This window comes from Rhyacophila brunnea, unplaced genomic scaffold (genome assembly GCF_057557595.1).
Source record: "Rhyacophila brunnea isolate RB1 unplaced genomic scaffold, BYU_Rbru_1.0 scaffold_4, whole genome shotgun sequence".
Classification (NCBI taxonomy): Eukaryota; Metazoa; Arthropoda; class Insecta; order Trichoptera; family Rhyacophilidae; genus Rhyacophila; species Rhyacophila brunnea.
Window position 1 is genome coordinate 24,296,686 of NW_028233068.1, and position 13,725 is coordinate 24,310,410.

Here is a 13,725-nt window from a genome sequence, read left to right on the forward strand (position 1 = left end):
TCCTCACACCCCGAGCGTTCTGCTGCAAGATCGACAGGCGCATGTTTCTTTTCCTGATTGTCTCATATCCAAACCGTCCCAGCATGCGATTTGTGGTGACGTCTAACCATCAACCCTGATAGTAAGTTTTCTATATTTATAACATACTGAGATCGATTTCATCTTTTGACATTACACCAATTTATAATGTTGCATGATGAAACCGGTCTTAGTATATTATAAATGTATAAAATATTATTATTTTTACCATATGTACCAGTAGCCAGTGACCTTTGAGGTAGAGGAGACTCTTCCGTTTAAAATATGTATTTCTTGAACTTGTTATCTATACTTATATCAATTTGTGCAGAAAGTAGATATTTTATGAAATAATATACATTTTCAATTTGTGTGTGTGTCAGGGTATGGACCTAATAGATTGAGCAAGTGGCTGACATCCATTTCTCGTAAAAAACAAAATCTGTTAATACAAACCTCTAGTCTGTGGAGGCCCATATGATCCTATTAGGATCGGACATGGTGGAAAAAAAAAATTGGCAACGCGATCGAAATAAAATATGGATAAAAAATATAATATAATATAGATAAAGTAAATATTTATTTTCTATTCAATGTGATAAGCATAGTATGTTATAACAATATTATCTCATTTCCATTACTTTGGAAAAAATGTTTTAAGTATTTTTGGTCTTAGGTCCTTTTAGACATCAGTTCTGTTGTCTGTTCAGTGTAGGTTTCCGTTTTGGTCCGTTCAGTTTTGAAATGGCGGTGTATTTAGACGATCAGTTTAGTTATCCATTCTAACTTTCTAAACATATTGGTTGGTATAATACAGCACCTACCTATATTTGAAGAAATATAATATTATTTCAATCGAAATTAGAATAGTATGAAAAATATGGCAACATAGTAATCTACATGTCAATTTAACTGGCAACTCTAAAAACAAATAAGTTAACTGATGGAAAATCCATCCTGTCTCCTCTCCGTTTCGGTTTCAGTCAGCCGCTTCAGTTTTGCATTTACACGTCAGTTTAACTGACAGCTCGACTGAAACGAAGACCGATTGGGCAGCAAAACTGATTGTTTAAAAGCACCTTTAAGGATGTATTAAATATTTGAATAATTTAGAGATGCTCTACATCCACAGAATCTATGGACCGCACATCAACCTAATCATTTTACAATAAATTTTTCTGTAACCTGTGAATATTTTTTTTCTCGCACAGTTGATGGACGGCATTGCCAGTAATTGTGGCAAACTTGAAAGATTGGAACTACGTTGGGATCCCGATAACCTGAGATTTTCTGACAAGAGTCAAAAAGCCATCGATATTATCCGCGTCAAATGCCTTAAGATGAGATGCCTGGTGTTGAGGTAGGACTTGCTTTAATACCTAATATTACAATATTATTACGTAATATAAAGAAGACTTCAAAAAATTAAGCATGCATGTAATTTTCGGTGAATTATGTATCAGAAGTTAATTTATATTCAATTTCCTACATAATTGAATTTGCAATGCAGTGATATAATTAATATAACAATTAATTTGTACAGTAGAAAAAAAAATGGGGATTATTAAAAATGTTATACTATGAATCAACAAAACCTGCGGAGCATGGTAATAGCATATTTATTAACACAATCATTTAAATATCATGTTAATTATATCTAATGGCCAACTAATGCAAACGCACCAGTCGCGGTGTCAGCACTAAATGAGTTAAATCGGTTATGTGTCGTTAGAGGAGTTCAGAGAAATTTATTAATTTTCGAAATTGAATTATGGTCTGTCGGCACAGCTCAGAAAAACTGACAAAGTGTGCACTTTTATATAAATACTTAGCATGAACTTGGACATGATGAATGGGGATATCGTAAGTTTAATTTTAAAGATGTTAGGTGATTTTAAAATTTACCCAGGAGCCTCTAAATTCCAAAATGGTGGAGAAACTTTAAATTTTCTATAATTACTGTCCGATTTTTTGATTTTCAGCTTTGATATATGTATATTTTATCATGTTGAATACTAATGTGAAGTTTAACTCGACATTTCACAAATGTAAACCTATAAAATACCAAAATGGTTAATGATTTTATACAAATGTTCAAATTATTTACTTATGCCGCTGGACTATTACTTAATCTTTTGTGTACTAAAAATTTGAAGGATTCCTCAGAATTTATGTTATTGAAAATCATATTAATTTTTAGTGATGGCCGTTACTACGAGATTGTAAAAGCAAACTTCGAAAGAGCAGACAGAACCACGGTCGTGCGAACAACAACCAACTGTCGGGTCTCTAATTATCACCTTCTTTCAAACTACAAAGATCTTGTGTTCAATTAGTTATATTATTATATATATTATCTTATTTAGAGTTCATTACTTATTTGTATATCATATCCAAAATCAATATATTTATTATTAGTCTCATTATCATATAAATATAAATTAATAGTAACATAAAAGTCAAGTGTGCCACCTACTAAATACAATGTAAATTATTCATTTCATTTATCATCTAATAAATAAAATGTGACTTTCGTCGGAAGACTATTATTTTTAACCAACATACCTATTGATAATTATTACCAGTATTGTATTATTTTTTATTTGCAAATGATTTCTGTGGTTTCGAATAAATTTTTAAATTATTTTTCTTTGTGTCACAGAAATATTGAAAAAAATCTCAGTATTTAATGTAATTCAAGACACTGTAGCATTGTTTTGAATATCGATACCCACTTATGTAATATTAACATACTATGTTTTATTTGGGACGAATAGCATAGCTTTACAATAATTTAAGTCAAAATAAAATGAATTATGTTGTAATTAAAACAGCAGTTGAAAGGGTATATTTAATTATCAATATTGAATTGATTCTAGATATAGAAAGAATAATTCAGACTAGCTGTAAAAATGAAATATCTACTGACCGGCGCAACAACATACCGAAACTTCTCAGGGTTCAGCTTATAAACTTAGAAGAGTTCTCATCAATTGTATGTAATTAATTAGGAAGGTACTGTATTATTAAAATAAACAACATTTTACTGCGATACTAAATTAGATTTTATTATTTACAAGAGTCATTGTTATAATTACTAATATATTATTATAAAAAGGTGCCCACAAACAAAATTATTAAAATATAATGAAACACTTATTTGTAAAACTATTCCGAGTGTCTTTTCTGAAAGTATTAATTTACGAGTTTTCAAGAGGAAAACTCCTGAGATCAAAGCGAAAGAATATAGCAATTTTTTTGTTCAAGGCATTTCACATTACTATGTATTGAATGTATTTAATAACTCTTAAATCAGACAGGTACAATGTCCAATATTTTCACACAACTTACAAATGTTTTGTGTGAAATATTCAACTTTGTACCATTTCGACAATACAATTGGTTCTAATTGAATACTAATATCCAGAACTATTACACAATTGAATGCAGTTATCAGTAATTTTATTATTGATAAATTAATTATATTGGTTATCATAAATTTTCGTTTTGAAAGATTAATTAATCTCAAATAAAGTTTATTAGTATCACATCATTTGCTAATCTTACTTAATTTATGATGTATTTTCATTTTCTCTATGATATTTTATACATAAAATTTTGGATACTTAATGAGGATTTCTAAAAACTACATGAGTGATAGGAATACTGTAGATATTCTAGATTTCACTTTTTAATACAACATGGTGGTGGATACAAAAGATTATTAAAAACTTGAGTCTATGTGTAGGTATATGTTAAATATTCAATATAATGTATACAATGGCTATATATATTATTCTCATTTATAATGACTATTCAATTATTCTGATCTTACAAGTAGGCATAAAATCGTCGCTGCTCAGGCAAAACTCGCCATCATCAGAACAATATACACTTGAGATTGGCCATGATTACTGAACAGGACAAAATAGTGAATCTGGTCAATCAGAGTAAATGTTTAAAATAATAATTGATTTTTATACAACTTTAAACATTCAAAGAATATTTTTTATAATCTCAAAACTATGATTCTGTTGATGGTGATTCATACCTGAAGGGCAACGAAATAATATATTAACTATATAAAATTTATTTCTATAACTTCTATAACACATTCACGGGCAGTATAAATCATGACACCCGTAATAAAGTATTCTTTAACATTATGTAATGTAGTTTTTGAATTTTTTAAGACACCTAAATGTTATTTTTATCAATCATTGTGATCACAGTGATGCCCTACTGGTTTCTTATAAAATAAGCAAATGATAAGAACGCTAGTGGTTTAGTTCGTGAATGTGTTACTGGATCTATATGAACATATAGATATTTATTTGCAAGTGAATACATTATGGTGAAGTAAATAGGTTTATAATAAAGATATCTCTGAAATATTTAAATGTATAAGCAATATATATCAGTTAAATCAATTTACATCAGGTTTTGTTACATGCTAATATTATCTTTCATCGGTTTTACCCATCTTTCTAATTTCAATGTCAATGAAATTCATCAGCTATTTTTTCGGAAATCATTTGCGCGCATAGTAAACAGCAATAGAAAAAAAGACTGAATTTCAATGTTTGAAAATTATTACATAATATGTTACACTACTGAATAGGGGGTTTCAAATACATGTCATCAATGATATTATTAATGGACAACGCACTCAGTACAGTAGCTAGCAAGTAAATTCGTGCATAGTACACACGTACACACATGTATAGGTAGACGTCACGTGACAGAAGTTCAAAATTTCCATTATGCGATATCACACATTGAGAATTTATAGCAATATCACCTTTATTGTAATGGCGTTAGAACAGTGTTTCTAGTGTCAATATTCATTTGAGCGAACGATATTGATATTAAAATATGAATTATGCCATTCGGCAGATCTCACAAAAAATTGAGTGTCATTTTTTTTCTAGATGCTTCGTCCATATTAGATAATGTCATTGATGAATAATTACGGAAATTAAAAAAAATACATAATTCAGATAAAATCGAAGGAAGTAAAAATTAATATTACTAGCTATCCATTTTTTAATAAACTAATTTTAACCCCAAAGTCAGAAATATACTTTCCATTGTTTGTCACAATATCTTTAGATTTATTGTAAGTCTTAATATGGAATTACCAGCTGTCTATGCAAAAAATTTGATTGTAATAAACTAATAAAGAATGAACCTACACTTCACCAGTGCTCGCACAAGTGCTAAATTATGCTCCAACAGCAAGAAAAACTAACTACTAGAATGAGCTCAATGAGAGGGCCGACATACATGAGGTGACTACCTCTATCATATTAACACATCTGCGTAGCCGGCAACTGTCAAAATTTGTCACCATCGACGTAATATGTAATAAATTTATTCTCACTAACACTACGATGAAAATATTATCTTATTAATGTCCATAAAAAAATACATACCCACATAGAAAGACAGTGTAAAATAATAATGCTTTTTTTCACGTTGTAAATAGTTGTACAACAAGGCGGTTAATGCGTCTATGAAAAATGCTTTTCATAGACCATAAATGAAAGGCATTACAAATTTCTTTTAAGTGATATATTATTATATTATAATTTACCTAAACCCTTCTATTGGTCATTTTACACTTTGGTTTTGGGTGATGCAGATATAACTTGTATAATTTTTTTATGGATACAACCCGTAAAGATAGGCATACAAGTAGAGATTTTTCAGGTAAGTTCAGTTATTGCGATTTGCTAGTAATTTAGTTTTCGTAACCTAATTTATTTATGTATTAATATTTAAAAAATCATTGTCAAGTTTACAAGATTAATTAACATGATTAAATTTACTAGATTACCTATATTCAAAAACAATGTATAGGCATATAATGAAAAAAATGAATATACCTTGATGCTATATAATAAAAACGCATGCTATAGTTTTAAGACTATTGCGAGATAAAAGGATTTAAAAACTGTATAGGCGAAGGAGATAGTTCTAAAACAGAATAATTACGAATAAGTATTGCCAAAAAGTCACCCAATGAATGACCAATCGTGGCTTTAATTTATATCTATAATTTTTCTCTAAATCTCTCTAAATCAGTCCAATTATTTCCAAACAAGTGTTTCAAACTAAAACTACTTTTGAATATTATAACCACCATCCAAATCACAAACATACTCACTTCTACCTTAATATCAGTTTTAAGGGTTGTAAATAATAAATAATTTAATTTAAATAAACACCGTAGACTACATTCAATCCCTATCATTCAGTAAGTATAAATATTTCAAGTCGATCATCACCTCACATTTACACCTAAATCGGCCGCGGCTTCATCTAAGAGATTCAGATTATTGCTATTCTCAGCTTCGGACCCCGATTCACTATCAGTGGTGAGTTTGTACAATATATCGTGGCAAAGAGGGCAACTGTCCTTGATGTAGAGCCATTTCCTTAAACAGACTCCATGGAAAAAGTGATTGCATCTGGTGATTTTTGCAGACTTCATTTCTTGGAAACAAATCGCGCAAACATCATCCAAATCCCTAAGCTGTTCAGTGGTGGCTTCCGGCAGAGAATTGATTTTATTAACAGCAGTACGGCGCTTCATGAACACGGACCAACCGGATCGAGCTTCACACCAGATATTGAAATATGCATGGATGCACATCATCAATGCGCGGATGGCCCCGCCTGATTCAAATGTTAGAATCCATGCGCCGTTAAAGAAAAGTAAAATACCAAAACAAAACTCAACAGTGTTCCCGAATGCTCGAATGTAATAAACATAATCATCGAGTTTTTCCCAGAATGTTATACGGTACGCATCTAATAAAAATAAGGAATAAATCATAAGGCTTACGGCTACTTTTACGATGACTTCAACACTGAATGCACTGACTGCTAAAAGCCATGTTGACAAAGTATGGTTAGACCAGAGGTAAGTTAGTAAGCCCAGTGGAAATATGACTAGAAATAAACAAACTCCTAACGCTCTAACATGACGGTGAGTGCTTGGGCTGTGCGAGGCACTAAGAGACATAAGAATAGGATTCACAATATTGTGCACAAAATGTAAGATTGCCGTAAAAAGTAAACAGAAATTGCGGCATAGCCTGACAAATCTTTTCTCCGGATGCAAAGAGGTGAGTCCCGTCTGCAAAGCGAGTATATAAAAAAGAATCGCAGACACGGTACCGATATTTTTATCTTCCTCCTCATCCGTCAACAAAATCCACTGGAAGAAATTTCCAATGTAGTGGCAGAAGAATGAAATAACAGATGTCATCCCTAAAACGGCTGTTATTGTTTCGCAACCGCTGACCAGCAATGATTTTGTCATCGTCGCCAGCGATTGAACAGCTAATAAGGTGGTAACTTTAAAACTTTCATCTGATAGCTCATAGTTTTCCATAAGCAGTATACACGCATGTTCCATTACTCTTAATACCCAAAACATCCTCAACACACATGGAACGTTCAATCGTAACCATTCGGTTTCTACTAATGCCGATGGACCATGACTCCTAACGAAACTTCTTGCATGCTGATAGCCTAAATAAATGGTTTGTATTATAGATAGTATTGAAGACCATAACAGAAATTTTACAACAGATAACGGTAATAATGCCGCAAAAACAGGCGCATGATGTAGCATAGCTCGCGGTAGAGGTAAAGCAGCTAACACGGATGGCATCGTAAAACTGAACGGTAAGGCATATTGTAAAGTCCAATGATGCGGCCCCAAATTAATAAAGAAGAACGTCAGAGCGAGGATGAACTGCACCACATAAACTTCCATGATGATAATTCCAGGACCTTCCGGATCAAAGAGTCTGGTGACGTTCAGACTCAAAATGTCTTCGAGGATACTCGGAGCCATTATACCCCCATCGGATACAGTCGACAGCGAAAGAATCTGCTTCATAGCAGAAACATTTGTCCAGTACGATACGAAGACTATGCCAATTGAAGTTAAGTACCTGTACACGATGATAAGGTGTTTGGTTCTTAGAACGAACATGCATAGTGCCGCAACACATCCTGAAATGAGAAACACAAAATTATGTAGGTATCTGTTATCCATGAAACTATAAAAAAATAATATCGAAGGAGTGGTCAACAACCTGTCTATCACAAAGTATTTCGTGGTCGATCGTGGAGGACAGTGTCTGGCAAACTTTTTTACATAACGGCACTGGTAACAATAAAATAATATTGTTTAATCAACATACATACATACATAGGTAGGTAACATAGGTTCTGTTGGTGAGAAGGATACAATTTAATAACTTTGGGAAATGATTATCTCAAAACGTGGCTCTTAATTAGATAAAAATGTATGTACTTAATTGCTCATCTACCATCTGTAGATTTCTTTTGTGGCACACCTGAAAACTAGTGACGTCACACTAGTATGCCACGGCACACAGTTTGGCAGACACTAGCGTAGGAACAAGCTTATCTTGTCAAAATTATTGCAGGCAAAATAATATAATTTAATATGCAATTTTATCAATTCGTCTTCTCGACAATTACGTCATAATGTGTGATACTCTTGTGAAAAAATATGGGTAGGTGTGAGTCGCCTTAAAAATCCATGTCATCATTAAACAGAGGTTACCGAGAGTAATACCCCGTTTACACATGCATGGATTTATTGCTGACAGTATGTATTATCGCGGCCATAACAAGAAAATGCACATGTAAACATGTATTATCATGCAAGTTGCAAGATTGCATGCATGAATCAAAAAATTTCGGAATTCTCTCTTCTGAATTTTCATGCGACAGTTGGATTTGTTCGATATCTCTGCCTGCACAGTAGAACGATAGTGGCCAACCTGCCGGTAAAAAAACGAACTACACCGCACAGACTCATTTTAAGGTTAACCGATTTTCACAATCTGTCAAATAGTACGAAGTATAAAATGACAACATCGCGTCACGCTTACTCTTGAAGAATGAGATTGGCGAGACAGTCAGCACTTTTACGTGTAAACAGTTATTATTATTGCACTAGTGCTATAAGTAAATCCATGCACCTGTACATGCGCTATAATAATTTAAACTGCTGCAATTCATTTGAATTGCAGATTCATTTGAATTGCAGATTCATTTGTAGCAATCGTCATACTTCTGCTTATATGTCAGAACTGTATGTTAAAGCAATACCTCAACAACTGGTCACCCTCTTCTCTTTTGTTTACTAGCAATGTATTCAATACTATAAATTTAATGCAGGCGGACATTATTATTATTTTATAGCTTTCAATTCTAATATACTAAAAACGGTACAAGTCGGTTATGTGGAAGCCAGCGGCAAACACATTTTGAAAATAGCTGATATACTGGATTATTTGTTAGGTTGGGTTAGTTTAGGTTAAGTTAGGTTGTCATTCTTGAATTCATGAATTTTGCCCAAAATCGGCTATGACAATGAGCGCGGTTCCCGCCTGGCTTCCCCATAACCGACATGTACCTACTCTAAAAACTTTTGGAATCTGTGTCAATGCTTTCATAAAAAACGTTTCCATTTTGTACAACTGGGTGCTCTTGTAATGACGACTTAATATACAGTTTAGAATACTGATGATATATTCATATTGTACAGTGTACACCAACTGGGTTGTAATTAAATGTAAATACTAGCATATTATTATGATGGAACACTCAAACAATCAATAGAATTGATCACATGTTTTTTGGATTCCTTTAGAGTTATATTTATTTTAGTCTATTGCCTTTAGATAAAGATATTTCAATATTCTACATGAATTAATTTCTATTTGTCAAAATAAGAGGAGTCTAATCATGAAATATTATCATGTCATGTATGTGTATGTCAAAACATGACAGCTGGCACACCAGACACACTCAGTTATGCAAAAAATTGTAGACCAAAAAGAAAGCATGTAACTTACCGAAACAACATATTAGGATTTTTAAAAACGTGAATGCAATTGCCCTCATAAAACTATAGTCTTGCGCTAATTGTTCATCTAGGGTTGAGTTCGCGAAAACTGTAGATTCTGTTTCCACACTTGACATTGGCAATCCTAGGCTGAATTTTAACAATTCGTCCACCAGGAAAAGCGGTGGAACCCTCAACACGACCTCCGCAAGTCCCAGAACTTTCGTCAAAAGCGGCATTATTCATCTATAATGTTTGTTTAATATACAATCCACAAAAACTTTAGTAATTCGAGAAAAACCGTAATGTCTGATGTCACAGCTTTTGACAGTCACGTATTATAACAACAAAATAATATTTTTGCATTAGTGGCGAGTGCTGTTTTACCGATCATCATTGCAGATTTTCTTATCATAAAAAATAGTAACAAATTTTCACCGTAAGATGTCGAAGTAACTAAAAATGTTTGTAATGTTAAAAAATAAATAATAATAATATTTTCTTAGTTTTGTTGGTAAGCAAGATAGGTAGGTAAGTACATTATTTACCCAACTAACATCATCAAAAATACTGTAGGGCTAAATGCAGTGCTAGGTACTTTGGATTAACTGGAGGCATCTGGCGACAAAAATATGAAAGAAGATGTTGAAAAAAAACTGATTTTATAGAGATACATCATTGCCGACTCTAGAAGAAAGCCGATACATTCACAACGACTCTTACTTTTTCCGCCCCTCCCGTTGCCTGTCATTGTTCTAGAGTGCTCATACTGACGCGTACGTCGTGTTCACACACGGAATGGTTTGATTTTAATAGATAAGTTACATGATAAATAATACACGAGCATTAACACACCTTCTGCAAATGTAATGCATATATCAATGCTACCTACATATTTTTGGAAATTGATATTAGGTACCACCGGTTTTTGTGTGAAGGACTAGTCTGATTTTGACAGTTGATGAATAACAGGAATGTATATTATTGATTAATAACACTGATAGTATCTATATTTGATTTGAGAATTTTTTATAATTCAATTTGAAACGAGAAAGGGCGAATCAATATGTCAAGCAATCTGGGATCTGATTTTGACAGCTGAAAAGTGGATCACTCGTTGCTTGTGCAAAAAGTTATGCTCAGGCTTGATTAATCTAAAGAAGGCGGTGGATATATGCATGAGAATGAAGCAAAAAGAAGCTCCTGGTCCACTGATTAAGTTAGCTACAAGTGACTTCGCATTGCAGGTTCATTTGAAGAGCATCTTGCTGGCGTAAATACAACATGTCACCAGGGGCGTAGCAAGGTATTTTGACGAAAAATGCGCTCCTTATGTAATACGTCATACTGGTAGGTGCCAATGCACACTTATTACCAACCTATAAAATATACTAATTTCTGTGGTGTCCGGTTATCACTAACATAATTAAAGAATACAGCTTAAATAACTAGGCACCTACCTAATAAAAGGATTTTCAAAAATGTACGGCACGGCCGTCTAAAACCGTAAAGATGATACAAAATCATAAACCTTTTCATAATAGGTATATAGATAATACATTATAAAGGAAAAACATTATATTAATAATTATTAATAAATTATCCAGAAGAAAGACTAAACAATCTATAAACAAAACAATAATCGACAAGATAATTGTTTTACATAAATAACAATATACAATAAAACCTTACGATTTGCGCCGCAGGTTATATTTATACGATATAACATAAAGTGTAATATTAAGTGGAATAACTGGCGTAGTATTCATCGACCTTACCGCTGCATATTATGATACCGTAAATCATAAAAAGTTATTGAGAAAACTTTATGAACTTACCGGCGATCTCAACTTAACGACGCTCATAGGGACATTTCTGCAAAATAGACGTTTTTTCGTAACATTACATGGTAAAAATAGCCGATGGCGATCCCAAAAAAACGGCCTGCCTCAAGGAAGTGTGCTGGCTCCAGCCCTATATAATATTTATACAAACGACTAGCCAACACCATCGAGTACAAGGCAGTTTATTTACGCGGATGATACGGCCGTAGCAGCTCAAGGCAAGACTTTCGAAGATGTTGAAAATGAACTATCCGCCACGCTGGAGAAACTCTCAGTGTACTACGAGAGAAACCACCTCAAACCGAACCCACGGAAAACACAAGTATGTGCATTTCATCTTCGGAACAAAGAGGCCAAAAGAGAACTAAGTGTTACGTGGAGAGGCGATAAACTCGACCACTGCCCAACGCCGAGATACCTGGGTGTACTCCTCGACCGCACACTGACGTCCAAGCAACACTGCATTACTACAAAACTCAAAGTGTGCGCGAGGAACAATATTATAAAGAAACTAACCGGGTCATCTTGGCGAGCGCAACCACAAACCCTGCGCACGTCTACCTTAAGCTTATGCTTCTCAGCCGCAGAATATGCGGCACCAGTATGGAGCGTATCTGTGCATGCCAAACATGTGGATATATCAATCAACGAGACAGGTCGCATCATATCGGGATGCCTGCGACCGACCCTCGTTGATAAAATATACCCCATCATAGGCATAGCTCCTCCCGATATACGAAGAGAAGTAGCGGCGAATGTCGAAAGAAGGAAGCAGACGCATGATCCCAGACACCCACTCCATGGACATCAAGCAGAGACCTCAAGGCTCAAGTCCAGAAAAAGCTTCCTTAAAAGGACAACGGAAGTGGATTGCCTCCCAGAAGAGAGTCGTATCCAGAAATGGAAAGAAAGACTCTGCAATCCTTGGATAAAGCCAACAGAGGAACCCTCGCCGGGACACGAACTTCCCTTCGATGTCTGGAAGGCACTGAACCAGTGATGTCAACCGTACTATAATTATAGTACAATACTATAATTTTGATTTCGCGAAAAATGTAAAATACTATAATTTTACGCCAAATATACCAAAATACTATAATTTTAAAGGATTTAAGACGAAAAATGTTCCTGTACTATATATTTTTTAGAAATAAGTACTATAATTTTTACGCCTTTGTACTATAATCAGCATAGAAAAATATGGCAACACTGCACTGAACAGACTAGGTGCAAGACAAACCTCAAGAAGTGGGGTGTCTTAACCGGCGAGGATGTCTCATGCGAGTGTGGGGAGGTGCAGGATGCGAAGCAGATGTTGGTTTGCCCTCGAATTGGGATTGAGTGTGATGAGGAGGACCTGTTGAAGGCCAATGACAGGGCGGTCTCCGCTGCAACGTTTTGGAAAGGAGCGGTGTGATCCCGGACACGATAAGTAAGTAAGTAAGTAACATAAAGTTATTTTTATCATAATAATAAGAAGGTTCGTTCCCCATAATTTGGTCGTTCTAGGATATTTTTTTATTCTCGCACGTTCAACTAATCCCCGTTTCTGCGCTCCCACTCGATCTGCGCTCGGGGCGGCTGCGCCGTTCGCTCGCCCCTTGTGTCGCCGCTACCTGTCACGACGAGTAAATAAGCTACCAATAGTAGTAGGTACTACACTTCAGCATTATTATTTAGTTAAAATATCCTCTATAAAATGTTTATAACTGCACTCGGAATGGCAACAGAGCGATGTTAACATTTTTGGAGTTTACCAACTTGGACATTAGAAAAGAACAAATATGTGTATCTGCCCGTGGTGGAGGGCCACCATCATTTGACGTGTTGTCCGCTTCCTCAGTGATACTTTTTCAGCATAAAAGTTTGGAGGTGGGGCAAGGTGAAAGTCACCAACAACGGCCTTCTCACCTTTGAGGAGCATCGTGGATGCACCGCGTACCTGTATGTTAAAAGGAAGGG

At 34.4% G+C, this 13,725-nt stretch overlaps 2 protein-coding genes across 5 annotated transcripts in view; one reads left to right on the forward strand and one right to left on the reverse strand.

Moving 5' to 3' along the window:
• The window catches only part of FipoQ (F-box/LRR-repeat protein FipoQ), a 34,353-nt gene extending 31,801 nt beyond the window's left edge, over positions 1-2,552 (forward strand). For all 4 annotated transcript variants that reach the window (XM_085954317.1, XM_085954319.1, XM_085954318.1 and 1 more), the window contains 2 exons: positions 1,230-1,378; positions 2,219-2,552. In XM_085954317.1, the coding sequence (XP_085810443.1) occupies positions 1,230-1,378; positions 2,219-2,354 (285 nt within the window). In that variant the 3' untranslated portion in view covers positions 2,355-2,552. The remainder of the gene's footprint in view (positions 1-1,229; positions 1,379-2,218) is intronic.
• A 200-nt stretch (positions 2,553-2,752) lies between these two features.
• Positions 2,753-10,251, reverse strand: Trc8 (TRC8 ring finger protein). Its single transcript, XM_085954315.1, has 2 exons — positions 9,930-10,251; positions 2,753-8,049 (listed from the first exon to the last, which is right to left on the reverse strand). The coding sequence occupies exons 1-2, from the start codon at positions 10,156-10,158 to the stop codon at positions 6,305-6,307; spliced, it is 1,974 nt and encodes a 657-aa protein (XP_085810441.1). The 5' UTR covers positions 10,159-10,251; the 3' UTR covers positions 2,753-6,304.
• Positions 10,252-13,725: the final 3,474 nt, after the last annotated feature.

What these genes read in the sequence shown, in the direction of transcription:
- Trc8 (XM_085954315.1), bottom strand. Translation starts at nt 10,158, where the DNA reads ATGCCGCTTTTGACGAAAGTTCTGGGACTTGCGGAGGTCGTGTTGAGG. An exon ending in AATCCTAATATGTTGTTTCG is followed by an intron (nt 8,050 to 9,929) that starts GTAAGTTACATG and finishes TTCTCATTTCAG; the next exon opens with GATGTGTTGCGGCACTATGC.